This window comes from Mytilus galloprovincialis, chromosome 13 (assembly GCF_965363235.1).
Source record: "Mytilus galloprovincialis chromosome 13, xbMytGall1.hap1.1, whole genome shotgun sequence".
In the NCBI taxonomy this organism is placed as follows: Eukaryota; Metazoa; Mollusca; class Bivalvia; order Mytilida; family Mytilidae; genus Mytilus; species Mytilus galloprovincialis.
Genome location: NC_134850.1, coordinates 61,702,020 through 61,729,885, shown reverse-complemented (window position 1 = coordinate 61,729,885; position 27,866 = coordinate 61,702,020). Strand labels below are relative to the sequence as shown.

Below are 27,866 nucleotides of genomic sequence, written 5' to 3'. Positions count from 1 at the left end.
TTGATGAATATTTACATTTCTTGCTACATTCTCGTTTCGTAAACAAATGACAATGCCTTGTCAGTCAGAAGGGAAAATAACTTGAAACTAGTTATTGGAAGCCTTTGACCACCAGAGTGTTACTGGCCAATGATTTTGTATCGTTATTCCTACGATATGAGGGCAATAAGAAATACAAACAATAGTTTAGGCACACAAGTATAATTCCAAACAGTTACATCATGTACGTGTACAACGTCATCAGTGTCAGTGCTAATCTATGGAGCGCATCATAAACATATACATATCGTTACAGATTTTGAGGGAAAATTGGAGTAAATGAACGTATCTATAAATAGGTTAATCTAGATAAACCCCCAAAGGTAAGGTCGAGACATTTTCTTGATTTCGTTCTTGCAAAATAACTTGATTAAAAGAAGAATAAAAGTTGAAGTTGTAATATCTAATTTTAAGTCAGTTGGCGATTGCGATTGAGTTGTCTTATCATCATTTTTGTATTACCAAATTGCAAACGGTAACATGGTTAATATGGGATTATCTCGGTACTTGTTATGATGAAGATTATAGGCTTTTTTTGAAATTGAACGTGGACTATTGTTGCTTGTCATCGATTATTCGCACGACAATATAGTTCCTTACTTGGATCAATCTTAATACCAAATTTTTATGTGATTAAATACCAAAAAGCAAAATAGATACAATGCTAAGGTATATAATTATGCTGTAATAAACTAATTTATTTCATCTAAATGTAGGACTTCGTGGACATAATGTACATTGCATAATGTATGTCACATTATGTTAATAAGGTGGCATGAGTTAACTGGAGTTAAATGGTTTACATTTTTTGGGGGTGTAACCGCAGGTACCCCTGAAATGAAAGAATCAAAAACAAAATCTCTTGGCAAATTAACCTAATTAAGGTCACCCCAAAAAAAACCATATATAAACCATTCAACTCAAGTTAACTCAGGTTACCCACACAAGTACATTACATAAGCAATACAACGTCTATAAAGTCTTACAATTAAAATGACGAAATCAATTTATTACAGCATAATCATACACGTTATGATTGTATCTTTTATTTTTCCAAGGATCTGTCACAGTGTAAATAAAAAGTAGAATAGTGCATTTTTAGTTTATTTTATTTTCAGATCATATTATTACAACGCATTGGTAACACTATTTTCCTCAGATCCTGCATTAGCGGACCTTTCTTCCACCTGATTGTTGCTTTAGGAAATGGTGTCAAACCGGGGTCAGCTTTCCGACTGATTTTGAAAGGTAACACTGCCTTTCATTATTACATTAATATATAATGTAACTGTGTATCGAATAGTAGTTAGTTCAAGTAAATGAGAAAATTGTATTGATTGTCGCTGGGAACAGTGTTGTCGTCAATATTTTCACCTTCATCATTTTTGTTATAAATTCTATTAAAGTAGATAGATAGGCCAACTCATATCACTATAATTAAATTCTATATACGCATATCAATGTTATAAATTCTATAATACTCATACCAATGTTATAAATTCTATAAATGTTATACATTCTATAAAATACTTTTTAACATCGGCATGCAGAGAAACGATTTATAATATTTTAATTATAATAGGCTCTTTTTGTGTGATTTTTTATTTGTATTTATAAATTTCATAAGCATGCGAATATGTTTTGTTAATCACATATGGAATATAAACAGAACAAGAGTCTTGAAGTTGATAATGTAGCTTCTTGTTTATGTCAAATATATATATTAAAAGAACAAGAATATATTTTTGTTTCCAAAACATGATGAAAGTTAGAGTAGATAGATTCGCCAAAAAGTTATTAACTGGTTTAAACATGAATAACTCTAGTTCAAAAAGGACAAAAAAATCTTTATAGGGAAGGCACCTAGAATTTGGCTCGATAGGATTAGCGGGTATAAAAGTTTTAGTATTAGAACGAATAGAAATGCAGCTAAAATAGTTATAAATTGTGAATCGAGCAGTGAATTATATTCGTAGGAAATTCATATTATAATTTGGAACGACCAACAGATCTGTTTTTTTATTTTTATCAAAATGAATAAGTCATATACAAATGTACTTTGGGCATAGCTTAGATCGTGATTCTATTGACTGTTCCTTTCGTTGAAGTATAAGATAGTTTAGGCAGCATTGACGAGGATATTTGATAACATCACGGTATGACATCTGGGTCAGCAAAATATTTTTTCAATATCAGTTGGAAAAATCATTCCTTGATGCTGTATTCATTTTCCATGGTTAAAATTCTTTTGACGCATGTTTATTCTATTATTTGCTCTCGAAGATATAAAAGAATAACGTCTTTTTCCTAAATTCCAATTTAATTGGACTATTTAGTTATGTTACTTTCTTATGTTTGGGTAAGTTTAAGTTGTCCTTACGTAGTATGAGCCCATCACATTCTTGTCCAACTGTCAGAAGTCAGGAACCTAGATAGTGATAATTTTACATAAAGTCACATTTTCATGTGTTCGTTTTGGAATTTCTATGTTTGTTTGTATATATTTGGTAGTCTGTAAAATATTAATTTTAAAATTGTCTCTATTCGGGTGATTAAGAGCTAAGCTGCTTGTGTATATATAATGTATCGACGTTTCTTTTATTCATAAACACAATTTGAAAATGAATTAATACATTGTATGTTCTTTTCCAGTTAAAACTCAGGATGACTGAGGAAAACAGGAATGTGAACTATAGCGTCTACTTTGATACACCAGAGGAAACCATTGATTTCCACTCTATAGTTCCTTTAACTTTACCAAAAGAAAAAGAATTCCATATTTTCATAGCGTACAATAGTGTTGAACCAGATCGTATTTTTGCGATGAAGATCGACAGAATGCTACGAAAACAAGGTTTTAAATGCTGCCTCCACGAAAGAGACTTCATTCCTGGAGATTTGATTGTAAATAATATTATCCGAAATATTGAACGATCGGTTAAAGTTGTGTTTTTGGTATCAGAAGGGTTCCTAGCTAGTGCTTGGTGCCAGTTTGAGTTCAACATTTCAGAGACTTTATACATACAAGAAAGATGCTACCAGCCAATCATCTTAAAGCTTGATGATTGTGACCTTCCTGTTACAATGACACGATATTCTTACTTTACTGTAGTCAGTCCTCCTGACAAATGGATTGGTCGATTAGCAAGAGCTATCAATGACCAAACAGGTAAACGATTTTATTATGAATGTCAGATTAAAAAAACTGAACGAAGACCAGAAACATTGCTTCTTATAGGAATGTACAAAAGAATATCTTTAAAAACAATCAATGATATAATAACATCCGTTATCGGATCTAAATGATACCACATTTATATAATAAGAGCTTGCTTACTTGTTTAACAGAACCCTCGGTCTTCGGTGATGTTTTTTGTTTAGGGTTTGGTTGAGTTTCGTTTTCTTTTTAAGAGTCTCATTTTAAATTTTGCATCTTCTCCTTCTTTTGCTTTGTTTTTTTTTAATTTCTTACTTAAATCAAGACAAAAGCACAAATTAACATCGTTTTTGTGTGTTAATAACATTTTTATATAAATAAGGCCGTTAGTTTTTTCGTTTGAATTGTTTAAAATTGTCATTTCGGGGCCTTTTATAGCTGACTATGCAGTATGGGCTTTGCTCATTGCTGATGGGCGTACAGTGACCTATAGTTGTTAATGTCTGTCTCAGTTTGGTCTCTTGTGGACAGTTGTCTCATTGGCAATCATACCACATCTTCTTTTTTTTATTATTAAATTAATTGTTTGATAAATGAATTAGTTGATAATTCACCTGGAAACTCAACACCCCCAACGACAATTACTGGATAATCATATGTCTGTTCTATGTTCTGTTGGAATTTCAACCAAAGATGAAAAACAGGATCGTCCATTACTGTATTGGATACCTAAACTACATAAATGTCCTAACAAGCAACGGTATTGTGCTACGTTAGGACGTTGCCCGGGTTACAAATGACCTATTCTGCTACACGGAACACTGTTGCATTTGATTTGTGTGACTGTTTCCTTTGAGTTTAGTATTTTGGTGATTTAAATTTTAGCGACAACTTAGTCGATGTCCTAGAAGCAACTTTACTGCTGGAAGAATATTCTCCGAGGGCATAATTAACTTGGTATCTTAATTCATGATGAATACAAATAATACAGAGAAAAAAAACAGAAGGTACCTAGGTCCTTTTTTGTTACACGGGACATATGCATTTAATTTGTGTGAATTTTTCCTCGAAGTTCAATATTTTTTGTAAATTGACGTTTTGCTGGGTCTTTCAAGTTCTCCACGTTACCTCTTTCTAAATTATTACCATCAATTATATCAGCAAGTTAACCTGGGCTTCAAAATTATTGTGAAACTACTTATTCTAGAGGTGCCTGGTGTGAATCAGATGTGGATAGTAAATTAATCCTAACTCTTAGAGTACATACAATCTAAGATTCTTTCATTTTGCAATATTATTGTGGACTAAGTCCCCTATTACAGTACACAATCATAATTTGATTATCTTGCTTAAAACATTTATCCAATGAACCCGCCTTCCAACCAACATGACCGACACGGCTTAAAATAGAACATAGGGGTAAAATGAAGTTTTCGTCTCATATTTCTGAATCTAAAGTATGTACAGCAAATCTGACAACAAGTAAAAATGATCATCATCTATCTGCCCTGAAATTTTCAAACGAATCAGACCCATTTTTGGGTTGCTGTCCCTGATTCATAGTAAGACAAATAACTTATCTTCCCTGAGCCCCTGTCGACTTGACAAACAAGATCATTTTAAATTGAAACTAGTATTATATCTGTTTGTTTTGTTCACGCATAGTTGTCAATATAATGATATTTCATGCAACTGTCATACAAGTGAGAGGTTACGCGAACTATAAAACCACTGTACCAAGTTAGTAATATGACATTTATTATCCATTCGTTTGATGTGTTTAAGCATTTGATTAAGGAATTTTCTTTTTGAATTTTCCTCGGATTTCAGTATTTTTGTGATTTTAATTTTTAACATTCGGTTGATGTGTTTCAGCTGTTGATTTTTGCCAATTATTGTTTAATTTTTTTGGTGTGTCCTCGTATTGGTATGTACTATATTTGTATAATACTGACCAATTTGAAATGTTTACCGATAAATTTAAACAAAAATTATTATATTTTTGGTTCTTTGTGTTGCTGAGTTGTTATTTCATTGACATCCACTTAGATATATTTTAGACAAAAAGTATCATGCGATTTATAATAACTATGATATTACATATACTGCTGATTTTTATTGTATGTGTCTAACAGGATTAAAATAAACATACTAAGAATGATTATTTCTGATTTTTGTTTGTCTTTTTTATTGTCTTAAACATCATTATCCACCCAACGGTACATTCCTTATCATGAATCAGTTCTGAGAACACTTTGATACTTCTTTCATAAAATAACTCTTTATCACTAGCTTATCATTTTTTTTTATTTTTCAGGGTCGAACAACTATTTCCTGGATTTTAGTATAAACGAGATCGAGCACTTTAGACAATTGGTTGAAACAGGAAAGGAGAAACGACATTATGTACGAGTTGTTGTTGTCGGAGAACAGGGGGCTGGTAAAAGTTGTTTGGTCCATAGGCTGTTAGATAAAGACATAAAAGATGTTGTATCAACGGATTGCATGGATATACAGGTTAATGCTTGTGGAATTGATTTGGATACAGCAGAGTGGTGTTTCATTAAAGGTATTTACTCCTTTATATATCCTTATATTTTTGTCGAGCCTTCGACTACAGTCGAAAAAGCGAGACGTAGCGATCCTACATTCCGTCGGCGTCGTCGGCTTCGTTCGTGGCAGCGTCCACAAATATTCACTCTGTGGTTAAAGTTTTTGAAAAATTTTTTGAACTATCCTTGATTTCTACCAAACTTAGACAGAAGCTTGTTGATGATCATGTACTAAACTTGGACTGACTGATCTAGAAGGAAATGTTGTTAAAATTTTGTACCTATTTATTTGTATTTTACTTATAAATGACCTTAGTTTTCTTCCTGTTAATATTACATAAATTCTGCAGTTTAAGTTTTTAAAACATTTATTAGATTCATAAACTATCCTGGATTTTTACCAAACTTGGACAGAAGTTTCTTAAAAACAAAAAATACTATTGAGAGGAATATTTTTATTTATTTTTTCCCCTCATTTTTGTTGAGCCTGCGATTTATAGCAAAAGTAGGCGAGACACTGGGTTCTGCGGAACCGTTACAAATTTATAATAAGTGAAATCGTTTATCGTATTAATATACGTGTTGGGTTAGCTGCTTATCCTTCTAGAGGTCCTGAAATCATCCCAATATTTTGATGGGGTTCATGTTGCTCAGTCTTTAGTTTTCTATGCTGTGTGTTGTTTACTATTATTTGACTGTTTGCCTTTTTCTTCTTTTTTTAGCCATGGTGTTGTCTATATTTTCGACTAATGACTTTGCATGTCCCTCTAGTATCATTTGTCATTTTTGCCGAAGAAGAAACTTGGAAAAATGATAATGAAGCGGTGGTCGTCAACTCCTTGTATTATGCTTCATGTGACAGACGGTTGAAGACTTAGTTGATTAATATCTTACAAATATGTGTTACGGCCAGAAATCGCCTTTAAATTGTAGCCAACAAAAGACACAAATCAATAGTAAAATTTAACAATATTTATTATACAAAAGTTTACAAGAAGTATTACACAAATATTACTGTCAACTTAACTGTCAAAATATGAGTCCAATCTTTTATCTTTATCTGTATCCGGATATCTTTCGGAATCCAATCTGAATATTACGTTCACTACTACGGTCACAATCCAGTATGATGTTGTTTGTAGAATTAAAGTGTCAATCCAAATGCGGTGAATACTAATGTCTATCGATGTCTAAGTCCAAGCTCAAGAGTAAGAGTGAGAGTTTAACTTTAGTGTCTGTATATATATATATAGTTGTCATGGAAGATTCTAGAAAAGTCTATAATGGAACATCCTAGAAAGTTACAACAGAAGTTTCTAGTAAAATGTAGAAGTTTATATAACTCATCTTTTATTAGGATTATTCTAGAAAGTTCCAATCATTCTGTAATTGTTCCAGTGATTTCTGAACTGCACAGTTCTAAGATTATTCTGTAAACAACTATCAGGCCACACAACAGTGAATCTTAGCTATATAACGAAGAAAATATTAGAGGACATACTTCAAAACACTTAGAATTTCATACCCTAACTGCACGAATTTCGTAAAATCTTTAGGAATTTTATTTCCTCAAAATAGGCCTTTTTAATCTATTGTGATTCGAACATCACTAGTGAGATTTTTGAAGATGAAACACGCTTCTTGCTTGCACAATTTTAAACCGTATCTTTGATAATTTTATTATGTAGTTAAATTTGTAATATTGTTTTTCAGAAGATTATTTCAGTGGAATAACACGTCTTGGACAAAAGCTTAAAAATGTTCAGCCTAACATTAATCCTGAGGAAGTATTGTACAGAAGAGAAGAAACATCAAACACAGATACTAATGCTTTCTGTAAACAAACACGAGCAGATACATCAGACATTATGAAATCTTCTGCAGAAGCAATATCAAGAACTGGAAATGATTTGCATTGGAAAGAGAGTCTTTCGCAGGTCAATGCTGTTCAGTCTTGCAACAGACATCTGGCTTGCGTTTCTTTTTGGGATTTCGCCGGACATACTGAGTATTATCCAACACATCAACTATTCCTGTCACGTACATGCATCGTTTTGCTCGTAACAGATATAACAAAGACAATAGGGGATATCTCAAGAAGGAATTTGAGTGGGCAGTTGATGGATGTATTGGAACAGCCAATGGAAAATGTTGCAGGTATGCAGTTAGTAAATATACAAATACAAGTCAATACTGATTTATTGAACCTTTGAATCCTTTTGTACAAAAACGTCTTTAGAATTCCATTTTTGTGACTTTCATTTGTTCACACGTGTATCTTATATGAAACATAAAATCTAAGCTATAAAGAGCCTGACATGAATGCTATGATAAATTGTTCTCTATACAAGGCTGTATGCTTTGGACATGATATTCCTCGACGAAGACTTAAAAGCAGTTGTATACAACAGTGCAAAAAGTGACATTTCTTTGATTCCGAATTTTCTATTTTATTCGCGCAAAATTATAAAAGAATCTGTACAATAAGAGACGAAATATGTATCCAACTGTCAAAAGGACTTTTTAATCAATCGGTATTCTGTATGAAGGCGGCAGCGATTATATTACCAAATTCCAGGGGTGATCTAAGTTGCTTCGAAAAGGTAAGCAGTTCCTGCTTCACATGTAGCCACCTCCGTACGGACCAGCTGATGAGGCTAATTAATTATACGACCGCAAACATTTTTGGGGGTTTGTATAATGCCATAATATCGTCGTTGTCGTCATCGTCGTCGTCGACTTGCGGAAGTTTAAGTGGATGGATTTCTATGAAAGGAGTAGGTCCAGTAAGACCCCTTTTTGGCCCCAAAATATAGCAGTTTTACAAAATTGTTAAAATGTGAAGTTTTAGTTATTCATCTGAAAGACGAATGCATCTGCTACGTATATATGGGCTGTTTTTGACAATACACTTCCCATATATCGGGTACTAGCATCATTAAGTTATGCTAAATTGCTGAAATCTTCACATTTTTTGCATTTTAATTAACTTTTAGACGGTTTCCGACTTAAATGAAAGTGGCCGCATTTGTGTTCATTCATAATATTGAAATATAAGTTGTATTTGCTGATAATACATAACATATATAAAGGTTAAAGATGAGCACGGATGCGGCCACTTTCATTTTTGACAAAAAGCATCTGAAAAGTGACATTTTTTGGCATATTTGATAGATTTTTCATATTTAAGTTGATTAGGTGCGTTTTAAATAACTCAATCAGTTAAAATCTTTCACATAAATTAATTGAATCAACTGAAATAGACACTTGAGTGTTTAAAAAGTGTCCAAAATCTTTCGTCAGATGAACCTTAAATTTGAGGCCAAAATCGGTCTTTACCGGACCTTCTCCTTATACAAGAAGGTGAAATAACACCAAAAATACTCGAGATTGATTATAGAGGTTATGGTACCTGTCAGTTAGGAATAAGGGGCTCAAAAGGGGCCAAAAACAAGCATTTTTGTAGTTTCTGGACAATAACGTATGTATTAGTATATGGATCTCTCACACATTGTACCACAAGGTTCCATTCTATAAAACGAAAGCTGGGATTCCGTTTGGGGGTATTTTCTCCAAGGAGGTTGGGACCCAAAAGTTGGGGGGAGGGGTCCAATTCTTTTAGGTGCTTTATATTTTATTTCAAAATTTTCAAAATTTCAAATCTTTTTCAAAGTTTCAGTAAGAAATCTTTAAAATCACAGTATTGCGCAATAGATTTTTAATATATTTGACCAAATTTATTTTGTGTCAGAAATCTACATATAAAATGGAAGATGTTGCATGACTGCCATTGCGACAACTCTCTACAAGAGACCAAATTATGCAGAAATTCACATCTTTCGGTCAAAATTGTATCACAATTCATATTCAAACGGTATTAAGCTTGCATATTGTGTCTTAATTTGCCCAAACTGTTAAGGGTTTATAAATCTCTGCAGTCGTATAAGCCTGCGCTCAGCGAAGCATTTTATTAAGTCTTATTCGGGGTCAATTACCGGAAAACATAGTTACCATCAGATTTTGTTCATGTTCCTTTATAAATCTAACAGATGAGAACAGTGCTGTCAAAGTTTCGTGAGTATCAGAGAAACAATGTTTTTATGTACAAAACTAGCTCAGAACAATCTTATGTCATATCAAGTATATATTTATTATGTAGAAGTGTTATCTGCCTGAAAACGTTTCAAGGGTATTTTCATCCCATTAAATTCATTTCATGTTAGAAAAGAATTTACTTGGTTCAATTCGTTTATCAAAGTTGACAGAACGAATATTTTTTTTACAGATCTTGGTACATGAAATTCATAAAAGAGGGACTAAAGATACCAAAGGGACAGTCAAACTCATAAATCGAAAAGAAACTGACAACGCCATGTCTAAAAATGAAAAAGACAAACAGACAAACAGACAAACAATAGTATATATGACACAACATAGAAAACTAAAGAATAAACAACATGAACCCCACCAAAACCTAGGGGTGATCTCAGGTGCTCCGGAAGGGTAAGCAGATCCTGCTCCACATGTGGCACCCGTCGTGTTGCTTATATGATAACAAATCTGGTAAATAGTCTAATTCGGTAGGTCACATTCATGAAAGGGAAGGGGATTGTAGTTACGACGTAAGGAATATATCCAATATCATTTGTGAAACGGTTATTCCATAACGGTCAACCAACTCGTGATGGCGTCCGTAAAATTTACGAAGGGATGATTTCAACTTCACCATTTGGAACTCTTGGTTTAATAGGTTTCTTGTAAGCAGCAGCCCTCTATCAAGAAAATCATGATAGGAAATGCAAGCACGGGAATATCGTATCAATTGGGAGATATATACCCCGTATGCAGGTGCTGCTGGAATGTTGCTACTTAGAAATGGAAAGTTCTCAATAGGAAAGCTGACATCATCTCTTTTGTTGTAAAGTTTCGTTTTCAACCGACCCTCATTGTCAATTTCTAGATGTAAGTTAAGATATTAGGCCGACTTAACTGTATCTGTTGTATCCTATATCTCTAGTTCGATGGGATAGATGCGTTCCACATAGTCACCAAATTTTGAATTATTTAGTGAAAGAACATCATCTATATTTCATAACGTTCATACCCGGATTTGTTTTTTTCTATCGATTTATGAATTTCGAACAGCGGTATACTACTGTTGCCTTTATTTATTCATCAATGATATTGTAGATGATAAAGGCGAATTTTTGTCTCATGACGATTTTAACAAAAAATATAACATGAATGATACTTTTGTAGACATTCTATCTATTAAATTTGCTATACCATGTGACTGAAAAGATTTGATATTACAACAACCCATGTCACCTAACAGCAACCTATCTGGATTCGTTTTTGAGCATGAGAATGAAACAATGCCTATCAGGAAATTATTTACTAAAGATGTATATTCACTTTTTATCGATCGGGGAAGTGTTTCGCCTAATTCACAACAAAGGTGGGAAGAAAGTTTTAATATAGAAATAAGTGACGAAAAGAGGAACAATATTTATTCACTAGCTTTTAAATGTTCTATAGAAAGCAAACTACAAGCTTTCTAATATAATATTAGTTAAATAGTGCGCTAGTGACCTAATGCGGTATATATGGGGTCAGTAAATTCCATATGGGGTGGGAGCGAAAAAGGGATGTAACACCACTACTAACCGTGTATGAAATAAGCCCCGCCTCCGTACTAACTTATATGGTACATAAAGGGACGCTACACCACTACTAACCGTGTAAGAGATAAGCCCCCTCTCCCTAACCTAATATGAAATATACACGAGGGCGCTTTTAACCAATCACATTCCTAGAAATGTATAGAGTGTAAGATAAAAAATGTTGCACAGAATATATATATATATGTTAGCGGCAATAAGTGAAATTAGGCATTAAGCTTAAATCCTAGGCAATAAGCTAACGCCTAGGCATTAAGTCTAATGCCTAAATGATGTTAGGCATTAGTCTTAAATCCTAGGATTTAAGCTTAAATCCTGAAAAATGTGTCCAGGCATTAAGCTTAATGCCTAAAGTATAAATGCGAGTAAATAAAAGACATTTATTCAATTAAATAAAAATGATACATTTGTTACATAATAAAATTACGAGAACTGAAGTTTAAAATGTCATCTACTGGAAATAAAATCACAGATAAAATATGTTTTTATATTAAAACTCATCAAATATTACTTATAAAACATGAAAACTTAATACAAATGTGTGTTAAAATCATTTGTTATCACAAGTTGTTGAACTGTGGCACCGACTATTGCACTTTCTCCCGTTTTTCTTGCATTTGCACCGGTTACTTAAACATTTAGTTTTACAAGAACATTTGAAAAATCCTTGACCTCCGGATAATGACTGATGGGTTGCTGCCTCACGTACACTTAAAGTTGTTTCACAATTAATTTCCTCTTCCAGAATTAAATTTTGTTTACATATTCCCATCTCATTTGTTCCAAATGTTCCTAGAAGTTGTCCAAATCTTGTAGCCACAACAGCATTGCCCTTATCATTGACCTGAAAAAATAAACAGATAAAATTCTTTTGCAGGCAGTTTGATTATTTTCATTAAAATATCGATAAAGAATTATTTCTGAGAGTAGAATTAATTAGGTATTTGCATTTTGCGAATTGTGAAATGAATTCGTGTTGCATATGGTGATTTTCAACTGTCTTTGTGGCATTAATCCGCATCTGATTTTCGTCAGGTGCAGATTCTGGATTTTTCATAAAGTGGGGGAGGGGCCTGGTCCCATAACCCCCTTCCTACATTAATATAAACATATTTACTTTTACTGGTTTTCTTTCTGTTTAGTATTTAATAAACATGACATATTAAATGATGCAGTCAAACTTTTGATTAAATATCTTACCTCAATGACTCGGCCGAGTAAATTTCTACTGTCACCCTTCCCTCTATCAAACATAGGTATTGGTACGGCAACTGTTTGCCCAACTTCTGCCGTCCCTAGTTCCTTTTTGCTCCTGGCTATCATAGTGTTTGCCTGCTTCAGTTGACTGTCCATGGCTCCAGAACGATGTCGAACTCTGTTGGTATCAATTTTACAATTTGGACATACCACCTTTGAACCGTATCCCTCTTCACTTACAGTAGTACCACATATAACATGAATGTGTTTGTCACATTTAATACACATATGAGTTCCAGATGTATCCTTTTCACACACATAGCACTGTAAGACATCCTGAAAAATAGTTTCCATAAATAATAAGGTAAAAAAAAAATCATTTGGTGTGGTCATACATCAGTTTTTAAAATTTAATTACAGTTTTGTGGTAATAAAGTGTTTTTGTTCATATAAGATAAGACCTATAGGTAACCATACGGCCTTCAACAAAAACTCATAGTAAGCAGACTCTTTTTTTCTTAAGCTCCGAATATCATTCCTGTGGTTTATTTGTTATATATTACATGGAAGTACTTTAGTTCAAGCTCCCGCCAGGATTAAAGAGTCGGTTTTTTTTTAATATTTTTGAGACTATTTTCAACTTACCTTTTGTGTTTCATCAGTGATTGGAGTAGAAGGTTCCACATTTGGTTCTGCAATAGATTCTGGTATATCAGAGGCATCGACAATGTTTTCTGTTTTATTTTCAGTTACAGGTTGATCATTTACAGACTCTGTCTGGAGCTTAAGAAAGTCCTCTTCCTTTTCTAAGGTCATCAATATTTCTTTCGGAATTTTGGTTTCTGATGTTAATCCAATTGTTGCACATTTACCAAATTAGGCTTCATAGGGGGACCGTCCTATACCTTTGTTTAGAGCTGAATTCTTTTGAATCTGGACGAACTTGATACCAATTGACCACTTTGTTGATTCATTGTCCCTCAGCCATGCAGTTAGCATGTCATGGATATCTCCATTTGATCGCTCAATGCTACCCTGTGATTGAGGATGTCTCGGTTTCCCATGAACGATAACAAGTTCTGGCCACATTAATTTTAACTCGGATATGACCAAAGCTGTGAATTCCCGACCATTGTCACTTTGCAGTATATGGGGCGCACCAAAAATTGTAAAAATATCAATTAGATTAAAAGCCACCTCTGATGCACATTTTGAGGTAAGGGCTTTAATGTTACAAAATTTTGTAAGGTGGTCTTGAAATACCATAATAAATTTAAAGTTTCCATCTGGGTTTGATTGAAAATCCATCAAATCAACTTGTCCTCTACTGTTAAAGTCTTTAGATAACATGGGTTTCACTACTACTCCTTTCCCTATATGTTTTTTTTTCATATTGCAATTTTCACAAAGTGACAGAAATAATTCAATTGCATCACGTGAAATGTTAGCATATCCATTATTTAGTTGTTTTATCATGCGATCTCTGCCGCCATGACCTGTTTCTTTATGTGCCTTTTCCAAAATACCTCTAGTTCCTCTAGGAAGACATAAATTTTGAAATTTCCCTCGTCATTCTCGCTGACTTTAGTTATCAACCTCTCAAAACCACCAATGTTAAAAATGTCATACCTTCTTAAATTGTAGTAATCTTTTGTCAATTTCTTTTCTGATGATTCCAAAAGTTTAATCTTTGCCAAAAGATCATGGTACTTTACTCTAGGGTATATGCTCCTTGTTTTCCCCGATTCGAATTTAGACCTCAAAGATTCAAGGAATTTTTCCTCAATAGACATGGTGTCACTTAATGCCAATAATCCAGATAAAGAAGTGAAAAAGACAAGATGGCCTGAGGGCATTTAAGAAATATTTTAACAAAGAAAATTTACTTATCCAATGAAATGGTATGAGCAAAAATTCATATCTTAATTTTGTCTACTTTTGACCAGTTCAAACCAGCTTGACCAGTGAAGTGTAAACATTTTCAAATAATTATTATAAGGATTATATAGAATCTCCCCTTTTTTATGGGATACAATCACTTTTTTAAATCTTGTTTATTTTTTATACTTCCACAAAAAAGTATGAGTTAATTCTGTTTTAAATAAGAAAAGTACTAAAATTTGAAGATTTGTCAGATAAACGTATATTAATATTAGGAATATAATTAAGAAAATACTTTATTTCAAGAAAAATCACTAAACATGCTAAAAACACCTAAATTCTAAAATTTCACTTATTGCCTAAAATCATGTTCGGCAATAGGATGAATAATCATCACCAAATTTCAGGTAATAAGCTTAATGCCTGGAATTTCAGGCAATAACTTAATGCTTAGGCGTTTACTTAGCTTATTGCCTAGGATTTAAGCTTAATGCCTAATTTCACTTATTGCCGCTAACATATATATAGTCTCACATAATTATCTCCTTGAAAAATATAAACTGTCCTTAACTAATGAATGTGCCAGTTATAAAAGAATATAAACTATAGAGCCTAATTTTTTTGAATGTACAGAAATAAAACAATTTTGGGGAGAATTTTCTTATTGGTGGTATTTAGTTTTTGGAGTAAAAATATTTTAAATAAAGACAGTGACATTTTTGGTGTATTGAATTCTGATAACATTGTTGTAAATTATTGTATTCTACAGGCAAAGTATTACATCAATCATGTAAAGATTACACAATTAGACAGACTGTTAATATATGTGCAAGATTTTCTTCAATTTTTTAAAAGAAGTCTGGAGATATTAGAATATTTATATATTTCTAAAGACAAATACGAGTCATTTGTTGACAGATGGGGGAATTTATGGAAGTTATGTAATTAAATTTATTTTTGATATGATCATATGTATTTAACGTATTCCGAAGTATCTTCAGACGTATCATATACTGAGTATTAACATCATTTACTTGTAAATTTTTACTATGTCGTAAAATATCAAAAGTATATCAATGCCATAAATATCATGTCATTCACTTATTATTGTAAAAATGTATGTATGCACTGTAGTTTGAACACCAAAAAGATTAATAAAAAATAAAAAATAAAAGTATACATCAAAGGTTCTTATAATTGAAACTAAATCAGCAAATTAAAGAGAGTATCATTCGGACGTTGATATATAATGTGTCTTTACAAACAAAATTAAATATTTGGGTCTTCCAAGTGCTTCACTAGACCTCATTCTTAATCAAATTATCAACATAAATATTATCAAGAATTAAGCCTGAGCTTCATAGTTCTTGTGAAACTACCTATTGTAGAGGTGGTGTTAATTAGATGTAGATATTGAAGATCTTTTAGAGTAAAAATATAAAATCTAAGACTCTAATAATAGTATCAATACATTGACTTTTCAACACTTTTCACAAGCATTCCCCATTTTAAACTAAACGACAAATTGAAAGAGTGGGTCTTTGTTCTTAAACATGAACGTTGATACTACTACCTTATCTTAGGAAGGGATGAATCATACTTTGTAAAAAGGACTCTGATTCAAACAAAAAACTACCTGAAACTGAATATATCAAAAATGCTCGATTTCTTGACAATATATTTGTTATGTTCGGAGGACGTGTTTTCGACAAATAGTCGGCTCTTCCGTTGTAAGCAACTGTCCTATTCTTTTTGTCGACTTGTTCCATTTTTAATATGAGACTAAATTCATGCAAGAACTTCTTAGAAAGGAAGAAAAGACGTAAGCAGTATCCTTTAACTTAACTTTCTGCTATATCGATGAGGTTTTAATAATTAAAAATTTGGTGACTATGTTGAAGGCATCTATCCCATTGAACCAGAGATAAAGGATACACCAGATACAATTAAGTCTGCCTCATATCCGGACTAACATTTTGAAATTGACAATGAAAACGAAACTTTACAAAAAGGAAAGATAATTTAAGCTTCACTATTGTGAACTTTCCATTTCTATGTAGTAACATCCCAGCAACGGCTGTAAACGAGGTATTCTATATTATTATTTACAATATTTATATAGCACATTATCTTATTAAAATTAAGCGCTTAACATAAAGCACTAAATGCAGTTAAAAGAAGTGTTAGACATTAAAACAATCAATGCAATAAGAATGAAATAAAATTTTGAATACGTATAAAAAGGACATAATTATACTATAACGAACAGAACAAAGATAAAAAGTCACTGTCAGTATAAAAAAGTTAAATATAATCACTGAAAGCGAGTCTTAAATGATCGGTTTTCAATTTATTTTTAAAAGTTCAATTGACTATTCATGTCTTATATGGCTAGGAAGTGTGTTCCAGAGGCTCGCAGTAACTTTATCGAAACGTTTTCCTGTGTAGATTTTAGTGCGTACACGAGGATGTATTAGTCGCATTGCATTTTCTAAGAGAAGTTGATGGTCGAGAGGCGCTAATGGGTTCCTCAAAAGAGACAGGCGCTAGGCAATTTATGACTTTGAAAGTTTACAAAAGCAGGGTTTTTTTGTATTCGGTACTGCTCCGGGATACAATAAAGAGACTCAAGAACTGATGTTATATGATGGTGCTCTTGGTACGTGAAACGTGCCTAGCTGTCGTATTCTGTATTTTTTGTAACTTGTTGACTAAGCTAGCATTTACATTATATAGCAGAGGGTTTCCGTAGTTTAGACGGACGTGACATGCGAACAGACTAAAGTTTTACAGGAATCACCGGTGATATAATGCCGAATTCGACCAATGTGGCGAATTTGGAAGAATCACGACTGTAACGTCATTGCACTCCTTTACATGCTCAATGTCCTATCAAAATACAAACCAAGGTTTTTAATAACAGCTGCGTCGTTAACTATTGATCCATCAAATGACAGATGACAATAATTCCTTCACACATGTTTTGGTGGACATATCAGTTCTGTTTTGTCTTGGTTCAGTTCCAGCACGTTTAAGCGCGTTCCATTTACTTGTGTCAGCTAAACATGTCACTTAACTTGAAGATATGTTGTCCCAATTATCAAGTGGTTTGATAACTATATAGACTTGAGTGTCATCAGCATATCGATGATAGCTTAAGTTATGACGCCGACATCTTTCACTGATCGGTTTTGCAAAAATACAATAAAATAGGGGTCCTAATACCGAACCTTGCGGAATGCCATATTTAATGTTTATTACATCTAACAATTGCAATACGTTGACTATCAAGATATGAAATCATCGACAAGAGAGCTAAGAGTCAGGATGGGATGGTCGATAGTGTCGAATGCAGCGGATAGATCGAACATAACAAAAACTGCACAACAGTTATTATCAAGTGCCAATACTATATCATGGTAAATCTCTTAGTAGAGCCGTTTGTGTTGAATGACAAGCACGATATGCTGACTGCATGTTGTCGCTAAGGGATTTTGCCTCAAGATGCTGTTCGAACCGAGTTTCACTCACCTTTTTCAAGATCTTTCACGTAAAAGGCAAGTTCGAAACGGTACGATAGTTTTTTTAACTCATCAACGTCAAGACCGGGGTTTTCATCAAAGATCTTAAAACTTCTCCCATGTAAAATGCTAATACATGCAGTTCTGCCATTGAAGTGTTTGTGTATCTTGGTTATGATATGTAGTAAGCTATCGCGGCATGATTTTAAGACAGTAGGAAAAAGCTTGAGTTCGCATGACTTTACCGGAACCTATCTTGATTGTCTTCCGACCTTCTTCAGTTGACGCTCGTGAAAGCGAAGTAATTTTTCTTTTAATGAGTTGTTCGAATTACTCAAGTTGTTCCGAATTGTGATTATTTTCCCAACGACGAATTCAACAAATCTTTTGGATAGTGCATGTTTGTTCTGATGTGATGGACCTACAGTTTCTGCTTTATGTCCAATGAGATTGTTCGTAAGTTTATGCAGCTGTTTCTAAGATTTTTTTAGAAAAATACATTTCAAGAGAGATATGTTGATTGTAAACTTTTGTCCCTTTTAAATCTGCTGGTGCACCTATAAATTTTGTTGAAGCATTTGTCTCTCAGCTTTTCGGGGCTCTCTTTGTGCAGCATGCAATTCATCGCTATATATCACTGCGTGTTAGGTCCTAGCAATCATTATTGGTTTGTTATGGAGCATCTTTATCGATGATAGTTTGAATTTCAAAGTTATATACTTTCACAAGTTCATATGATGATCCCTCCGGATAACATAGAACGGCGGAATTATTCAAGCCAGTGATGCGATATTTGACTACTTTATCGCTATATATCCGAAATGCCACTGTTTTTTTACTTTATCTACCTGTTGGTGCAAAATATCTGGCTTGTGTTTGCTATCGTGTTATCCTTAATAGAGGGTTTCTGATAAAAGAGGGACGAAAGATACCAAAGGGACAGTCAAACTCATAAATCTAAAACAAACTGACAACGCCATGGCTAAAAATGAAAAAGACAAATAGAAAATCAATAGTACACATGACACAACATAGAAAACTAAAGAATAAACAACACGAATCCCACCAAAAACTAACAGTGACGCTCTTAAACCAAGAGAGTTCAAATTAATGATTTTTTTATTTTCTTAGATGAACATTGATATGTTGTTTTTGTTGTAGCCCTAACCCTAACTTTGTTTCTTTTTCATACAAATTTTCTCCAGACTTTTGTATGCTATGCTTCTGTATTTTTTTTTTAAACTTACTACTTGACCTTGTCAGAGCATCCAGTTCTCTGCTTTACATGTATGTGATTCCTTCAGATCTTATTTTGTCTTGGTTTGTATTTTGATATTTGATATTGAACCATTGATTAATATATATTCTTATTTAACTATTTAATTACAGGATATATAGACTTTTGGAGCAGTTGCATTCATACATTTGGTTACACATGCCCTGGCAGGGAGCTTAACCCTCCGATTATAGTAGTAACTACACACACTGATGAAATACAAGTAGGTATATTTAGTGAAAAAGAAAATGTAACAATTATTACAAAAATATTGAAAGATATATATCGAAGGTTTTACCGACCTAGACTGGCTATACATCCCTTAAACGGTCGGTACTAATAACATTTTAACTTATAATTATAATTTAAAAAAAGTGTTGTGATTGCCAAAGAGAAAACTCTCAATCAGAGACCAAATGACATAGAACTAAGTAACTAAATGTTCCGTACGGTTTTGTGTTAAGATAGAAAAAAGTAAAATAAAATCGAACGCCGAGGAAATTTCTAAACGGAAAGTCCATAAGACAATGGCAAAATCAAGGTCTCAAATACATCAAACAAATGGATAACAACTGTCCTGACTTGGTACGTGCATTTTCAAATGTAAAAAATGGTGATCTAAATCTGTTTTTGTCGCAGAAAGCTCGACATAGGGATAGTGATCCGGCTACGGCGGCGGCGTTAGCTAACTTCTTAAAATCTTTATATTTTAGAAGGCTGAAGACCTGGATGCTTCACACTTTGTATATGGATGCCTCATGTAAAGAAGTTTCAGTCTGTCACATGCCCAATGTCCTTGACCTCATATTCATGGTTGAACTCATTTTCATGGTTAAGTGACTACTTGAAAATAAGTTATTATTTTTTGTAATGCTAAACTCTCTCCTATTATAAGTAATCGGATAACTATATTTGGTATGTACGTACCTTGCAAGCTCCTCATGCTCGTCAGTCAGTTTTCACTTAACCTTTGAAATTTTTGTGTTTTGGTCTGTTTTTCTTATACTGTTTATAATAGATCTACTATATTTGGTGTATGGAATGATTGTAAGGTGTACATGTCTAGCTGGCAGGTGTCATCTGACCTTGACCTCATTTTCATGGTTCAGTGGTCAAAGTTAAGTTTTTGAGTTGTTTTTTTTTCTTTCTTTCTTATACTATATGCAATAAGTCAACTGTATTTGGTGTATTGAAATATTTTATGATCTATATGTCAGTCGCACTGGTTTTATTTGACCTAGACCTCATTTTAGCTGTTCATTGTTTAGTGTTAAGTTTGTGTGTTTTTGTCTGTTTTTAAACTATAACCAATAGGTCAACTTTATTTGTTGTATGGAAGAATTGTCAGCTGTACATACATGCCTGGCATTGTTTATCTGACCTTGACCTCATTTTCATGGTTCAAAGGTCAATGTTTATTTTTCATGGTTTATGTTAAGTATATGACAGTTGTAAAAAGTATGACAGTTTATATTTATGACTATCAACATAACATGAATGATTTTTAAAGAAAGCGAGACATTTCAGAGTGTGCACTCTTGTATTTCTATTGTATCGTATTTACATTGTATTGTATCTATATCTTGTGGTATATTGTTTCCATAGCAGAAATTATCACTCATTCTGTGACAGTGGCGCAACAGGACAGGGCAAGAACTATACAAAGCAATAAGCAAACAAAACATATGATCAACAGCAACAAACAACAATCACTCAATTACAGGATCCTGACTTCAGACAGTCAAATATAGAAAACAAAGCAGAAAAAATCTACCGGACGCTGCATGATATTTATACATCCAAAACATTCAAAAATCCTTAAGTTGGTACCTAACACTTCAGGGAGATAACTCTGTAAAATCAGCTAAACGTTTTAATAACGTTGTGATGTAAAGGGAATATTAAGCTTCTCAATGATCAAAATAAGTGTGTGTCAAACTGCTATATAACCAGTGTAATTTTCTTATAAAACCGTTGGTTTTAATGTTTTGAAATTTTTATATTTTTGCCAAAGTGTCAAAGTAAAAAAAAATTTTATGAAAATTAAACGAGCCAAATTAATTTTAGTAAAGGTGTTGGGTACCACCATAAATACAGAACTGAAAGAACTCGCAGTCACTGACAGCTAGTTAAAAGCCATTAACACCTAATTCAAATACTATTTTTTTTATTTGTCTCCTCTTACACATTAATGTTTCTGATCGTTTCTTTATGATTAACCTTGTAAAATTCTTGATTATTCCGTCTTTTTAATTTCAAGGATAACTTAGATGATGCAAAATCAAAATACCAGGAAGATCTAAACAACGTAATACAGAGGGATGAAAAGAGAGGACATTTCCGGAGACATTTCTTTCTATCTAACACTGATGAGCGGAATTACAGTAAAATTATTCCAAACATCAGAAGGTACATCTACGATATTTCAACACAACAGGAAAACTGGGGCGTAGAAATGCCTTTGAAATGGATCCCTTTAGAAGATCAACTAATCAAGCATAGAAAAATGGGCAAAAATATATTACCGTTTCATACCATTAAGGAAATAAATGACGAAAGTCATTGTCTTATCGCAGATGAAGGTGAACTCAAAATGTTCTTGAAATTTCACCATGATCTTGGAACTGTCATTTATTTTGACGATGTACCTGATTTTATAATCATCAATCCTAACTGGTTTGTCAAAGCCCTACGATGTATTGTTTCGGCAAGAGACTTTATTTCTGAAAATTTACAACTGAATTGGAAGGATTATGAAGAAACTGGATGCATAGGTATTAAAATGATACAAACAATATTCCAGCAAAAGGACCCAGAATTAGCACACAATCAAGAACATATCATGCACTTATTAGAAAAGTACGATATTGTCGTGGAAATGCCAAATGTTGTTCGTCAGAAAGAAAATGAGAAACTGTATTGTGTTCCTTGCATAGTAAAATCATCTGCTATTGAAAGTATTACCAATAACTTTGTTGGGCAAGAAAAAACCTCTTTTCTTTGTTTCGAATTTGAGTTTTTACCACCTGTGTTTTTTTGTCACCTTGTTGTTTATTTACTTCGAAGGTACAATTTAAGCAACGAAAGTTCGTCATCATCCAGGAAAGCGTTATACCGAGGCGCATGCGTGTTTGACATCGATTTCACCGGCTGCGAAAAGTTATTCCTTTGCAAATACCAAAATACTATCCAGGTGCAAATTTGGAGATGGAACACAACTATAACCTGTTCAGGACAACGAATACGCCTTGATATCGAAGATGACTTAACGTACATACAAAGAAAATACAGATTAGACTCCTTGAAAAATTACATACTGAAAGTGAAATGCCAATTTAGTGAAAGTACAAGTCTGGAAGGCATGGTTGAACTAGGTCCCTTAGTCAACACCGAGAAAAAATTCTATTGTAATGTTCATGGGTACACTCATTCCACAGAAAACATCCGAAAAACATGGGCCTTCAACCGAGGAGAGGTAATGTCTTTAATAAGAATTTACATTTCAATTGTTTCGAACTTCTGAGGTTGTTCATGATTATTATCTATATTCAGTGGACCATTTAAAAACATTTTAAAATTGTTACATTGATTACACCATTTTCAGTAACTTTAAATGAACATCATATGTTGTATACATTTTTCAAAATCAACTTTAAAAACAAAGGTCTGTATTACAAGTTTTCAGCGGATTTGTTGCTGTAGTCTTAGTTTTTTAATGAATCGTTCACATTTAAAATCTAAACCATGAGTAGCTGTACCAAAAGTGTGAGATGCATCTCTTTTAAGAGGTTTTTTTTCTAACAGTTGATGTGTTACCCTCGCATTTGGTTTGTGACCCGGATTTGTCTCAATTAAATCGATTTATGACTATTGAGCAGCTGCACACTACTGTTGCCTTGGTCTATATTCAGATATGAATCCCATTAGCTCACCGATGTTCCAACTATAAAATCCATAATAAATAAACCAATCAATTCCAAGGTACGAAAATGAAGGGATCGAACCCTGTATTTAGGTTTAGTTACTTGAACAATATATAATTATATTCACAGTTTTTGATGGATAACAATCTACACTTTATAGATAAACAGTTTGTCGAGTCATATCAAAACCCGTAATTTGTTTTTTAATGATCACAACCATAGAGGATCAAGATACTAATAAAGTTCTATTATGTTATGCCTAATCTTTGAATATTTTAGGACAAAATATCAAAGTTAACAGACGAAAGTATGAACTTAATACGGATTCAAAAAATTTCGACAGAATTGATGTGCGATATTTTATATGAATTGTTACTTCATGATAACTATGTAGGACTAAAACCAAGAGATGAAAGTAATATTACCGATTTATATAGCAAGATAAGGGGACAAAATCTGAGAGTACCATCTAATGGATGGGGAGGTCAGCGATTTCCAAACGAATCAATTCAAACAAACACTGGAGACGATGTCGAGAGAATACGGTTGATCAGAAATAAACTACAGCATTCCAGTCAGTTTCAAATGTCTGACAGTGAGTACAACGAAAGGATTCAACAACTTACTAGGCTGACGGAACGGTTTGAGTTTTTGTTACAACCAAGGGAATCTTACATTGCTAGGCTAAACAAAATACGAACAGCTGAATTAGGGGAGATAGATTTAGCCACGTGTATAAACGTTCTGATCAAAGGTAGGTTTTTCGAAATGAAAAATGCTACAACTAAAAAACGTTCATTAGAGAAACACTAAGAAATCGTTATGAATATATAAATGTTATATGTTGCATACAACATCAGTCTGTTCATCTACACGATGTCGCATAGTTGAGATATAAGTGTATCTTCAACAACATGTTTATACATGTTGTTGAAGATACGTAGCAGTTAAAATCGTGCCCTTTCCCTTTAATGTGTCCTTTAAATGTTAAGTTTAACCATTGATCGATATATGTTGGTACGTTTGTGCATCTGTACATCCTTACATTCCGCATGTTTGCTAAAAAATATATTTCGTAATGATATAAATTACACAATTATCTTCCCAATAAAATTTCAAGTGTTCGATTAATCTATTTATATTTACATTGATGTTAATATTGCTAACATGACCTTCGAAGGTCAACTCGATAGTTAATTAGATGGCGTCTAGACTAAAATACAGACGAAAATTAGATTTACATTATAGAGTCTATGCCCTGTTAAATGTTTATTTTAGACTTTTTATAGTGTGGATAAATGTTTTTTATTGTTATTAAATAAATATGAGTATTTGAGTCAAATCGGTAAACATAAATGTTGACAGCTAGTGCTCCTTTAACCCAATTGTCACATACATTTCTTGAGCTACTTTTCTAACCGACTTGTTCTTTTATTTTGTATGTCACATACGTCATCTATTGCGAATAAAAAGAAAAATATAAAGAATCAGACATTGCTCTTTAATTTCAAGTTACACTATATAGATAATATATGTCAATCCCTGAACCTTTCAAAGTAAAGCAACTTTGCTGATATCATCTATCGCATTGAAAGTAAAATAATGGACACCACAGTTACAGAGATTTTTATGATTTTTTTATTGCACATGAAATTACCGCCAATTGGGAACATGTTGTTCAGACTTTACTTTTCTAGGTGGAAGTTTGTTTTATTATTTGTCTGCGCTTCGTCTTCCTATTTGTGTAATGGCGTTGTCAGTTTTCCTTTGACTTTAAAGTTTTGAATGTGTACATCGTATCTTCCGCGTCTTAAACTGTATATTATGTTGCCCTTAAAATCTCCAGAACGCATATTCGTCACGCTTTTGTCATATAGTTTTGTAGAAAACGAAAACATATTTCTAACTATCGATCACTATAACCGTTACTTAGTAGAAGACATTAAATCAAAATGTATGTATACTTTGAAAAAGGCTGCAAAATTTTCCACGTTTGCTCTTTCGTTTTGTATACTCATCATAACCTTATATTTTAAATAATGCATTTCTTAAGGTCAAGGATCAGTAAATAAACTAGTACATAATTTTTTTTAAAACTTAGAACTCAATTAGATATTGAAAATTTACATTAGAAAATGTAAAAAAAAGTATATGTCACCGACTTCGTTTTCAAGAAAAATCCATTTTTAAAATGGTCCGAGAGGGTACTAAATTACATTGAATATATAGAGTAAATCTATATTTTCGGTTTCTAGCATAAATCACGAGAAGCGCTCCATAGAATTTTTTTTTAAATTAATATTTTTTTCCTCTTTGTCTTACGAATTAGATTATATTAAAAAAAAATATGGTCACCGACATCTTTTTTTCCTGTAGAAGCGACGCACACCCAACATTTTGACAAAAAAAAACAACATAAAAATTCGTGACGTCGTAATTTTTATTATATATCATGCTAATAATTTCCAACGTTCTTCGTGTTGATTATGCACGATGATTATGTGTTTCGTATTGATAGATTCTTTTTATCATAAGAGTCTGGATAATTATCATAAATTTTTATTTAGTATTACCAATATTCTTTATCCTTTATATTTTAGCACCTCATTATACACTTTTTCTTTTTTTTCTTTTTTTGCATTTTATTCTGCAATTTTTGCCCATTATTCTGTATTCCGTAAACCCCAATCAGACCCTCTTTTATGGCACATTTTAAAAAGAAATTATACGTTGTAAAAATGTGATACAAGTATGTTCATTATCAATATACATATCTAAAACAATTACTAATTCCGACAAAAATACGTTGTAAGTACATGAACGCAAAAATGGTAAAATCTTAAAAATAGAAATCATCAGGGTTACTGTATACAAGTTGACGCAATAAAAGATGTAATTGAAGCTATATTTTTTATGCCCCCTCAACTACCCCTGTACATCTGTCCGTCCGTCATTCCGTCTGACCGCCCGTCCTTCCGTCCGTCCGTCGTCCTTTATAGTTTATAGTTTTTCCGCAAAACATCTAGTTTGAATCCTAGAACGTACTTTGCTGTCTGCATGTGGTCAGGGTTTTGATCTTTATTAATATTTACTCTAATGAGAGATAGTTGAACTTTGTCATTTTTGGGTAACCAATTTCAGTAATCTCTTAGACTATCTTGTAAGTCATCTGTTTACAATTTAACTCCATTCCGATATATGATTTGGCCACTTTTGAAAAAAAAACGGGTTTTTTAGCAGCGGAACATGTAAAAGCCTGTTTTGGTACTATATCACGACAGAACGTGTTCTGTCCATATATTGCTGCTTAACACCGCATATATAAACAAACATTATATCAATGATTCTACAAATTCTTGAAAGAGTGTCGTGTGTTTTTTTATGCATCTTCAGGTTAACAAGTAAAACACGCAGACAAACTGACATCTTTGTTAACATCTTATTTGTTCTGTATAAAATTAATTGTATACAAGTCTACATAAACGTTTTAAAAAGTTTACTAAATGGTTATTGTTTCATAAGTGTACATATGTATGATCGAAGTATATATAGAATCAGTACATGATACACAACAATTTTAACATTGCAAAATCTGGTCAAAGGGACGTAATTCGTACAAAACGTCGCAATATTTCGCGGAATCCGATAGACGGCGTTCATTTACTGTTACTTGACCTTAAGGTTTTTGTTTTCGTTTAACATTCCGCAGTGTCATGATTGATCAAATAAAAGACCGTATGAAGGTCTGTTTGGCTATTGTTAAAAACTCATTGTCATGATTTGTAGAAGAAAGAAAACACGGCATTGTAACATAAAAATCGACTACTTGGTAATAGTTTCTCTTATTTTATTTTTGCCTAGAACCACATTTCATCGAAACTTTGTATCTTCAAAAGAGTGGCATGTCGTTCTGAAAGAAATAATTTCATAAAGGTATATAAATACAAGTAATGTTAAATGTATATTTTGTTTACATGTACCTAAATTTATAATATCTGATACACTTTTCAGAGGTACCGAGATTTGTTGCATGGCTGCATGGTCGACAGCCAAATTTATCAAAGAAAAGAAATTTCTGGTAAAATATGATATTTATTTTTCAAAACACATATTTTTATTAGCAATGGTGAACATTAAAATCAAGTAGTCATGAGTTTTAAAATTAAAAAAATACAAAGAATTTAACAAGATAATAACCAATTACAATTCATATAGTTCAGTTTTAAGAAAAGGATTGTATTCTCTTTTTAATGTCAATTTAAATAAGAAATTAAATCAAGTTTTATATGGAAACTTATAAGAATGTTTTAAAACATTTAATAAGTGTTGCAAAAAGTGATCTGTTTGTTTATTGCAGGCGGCAGAGATGGATATGGAAGATAGGACTTGGAGTTTTGGACATTATGTTACAACCAGAACGTTCAATATTTTCTTGGTTTATTGACTGATATTCTATATAAATTTTCATAGCGGATATTTCGTACGAGTAGAAAATACTTCAATGCTTGTGGAATAAATCCAAAATTTTGAATTCAGACGGCCATAATAAAATATCACATAATGAGCAAGTTACATGTTCGCTCTTAACATTGGCTTAGTGATAACATTTTAGCTCGCAAAAATAAATTTATTATTTGGA

General features: G+C 32.7%; 2 protein-coding genes across 5 annotated transcripts; one reads left to right on the top strand and one right to left on the bottom strand.

The window, feature by feature from the left end:
• On the top strand, positions 1–27,866 carry LOC143057781 (uncharacterized). 2 transcript variants are annotated; one of them, XM_076231175.1, is made up of 10 exons: positions 1–362; positions 1,158–1,287; positions 2,692–3,208; positions 5,514–5,765; positions 7,462–7,905; positions 19,418–19,527; positions 21,565–22,779; positions 23,507–23,981; positions 27,239–27,305; positions 27,585–27,866. In XM_076231175.1, exons 3-10 carry the CDS (start codon positions 2,704–2,706, stop codon positions 27,673–27,675), a joined length of 3,159 nt encoding a protein of 1,052 aa, XP_076087290.1. In that variant the 5' UTR covers positions 1–362; positions 1,158–1,287; positions 2,692–2,703; the 3' UTR covers positions 27,676–27,866. The 2 variants fall into 2 exon arrangements, with proteins under 2 accessions (XP_076087290.1, XP_076087291.1); XM_076231176.1 differs by lacking the exons at positions 19,418–19,527; positions 21,565–22,779; positions 23,507–23,981; positions 27,239–27,305; positions 27,585–27,866 and adding an exon at positions 10,034–10,364.
• Positions 11,796–15,132, bottom strand: LOC143057782 (uncharacterized). Of its 3 annotated transcripts, none has more exons than XR_012972819.1 (2): positions 14,256–15,132; positions 11,796–12,273 (listed from the first exon to the last, which is right to left on the bottom strand). XR_012972819.1 is itself a non-coding variant. In XM_076231177.1 (2 exons), the coding sequence occupies exons 1-2, from the start codon at positions 13,440–13,442 to the stop codon at positions 11,980–11,982; spliced, it is 465 nt and encodes a 154-aa protein (XP_076087292.1). In that variant the 5' UTR covers positions 13,443–14,147; the 3' UTR covers positions 11,796–11,979. The 3 variants fall into 3 exon arrangements, 1 of the variants encoding a protein (XP_076087292.1); XR_012972818.1 differs by lacking the exon at positions 14,256–15,132 and adding an exon at positions 12,630–13,236; XM_076231177.1 differs by lacking the exon at positions 14,256–15,132 and adding an exon at positions 13,272–14,147.

Bases quoted from the DNA above. Each gene is read 5' to 3' on its own strand.
- LOC143057781 (XM_076231175.1), top strand. From the start codon at position 2,704: ATGACTGAGGAAAACAGGAATGTGAACTATAGCGTCTACTTTGATACA. The intron at 5,766-7,461 runs GTATTTACTCCT...ATTGTTTTTCAG, and splicing joins AGAGTGGTGTTTCATTAAAG to AAGATTATTTCAGTGGAATA. The intron at 19,528-21,564 runs GTAGGTATATTT...TTTAATTTCAAG, and splicing joins CACACACTGATGAAATACAA to GATAACTTAGATGATGCAAA.
- LOC143057782 (XM_076231177.1), bottom strand. From the start codon at position 13,442: ATGACCTTAGAAAAGGAAGAGGACTTTCTTAAGCTCCAGACAGAGTCT. The intron at 12,274-13,271 runs GTAAGTTGAAAA...TTATTTTTTCAG, and splicing joins TCACTGATGAAACACAAAAG to GTCAATGATAAGGGCAATGC.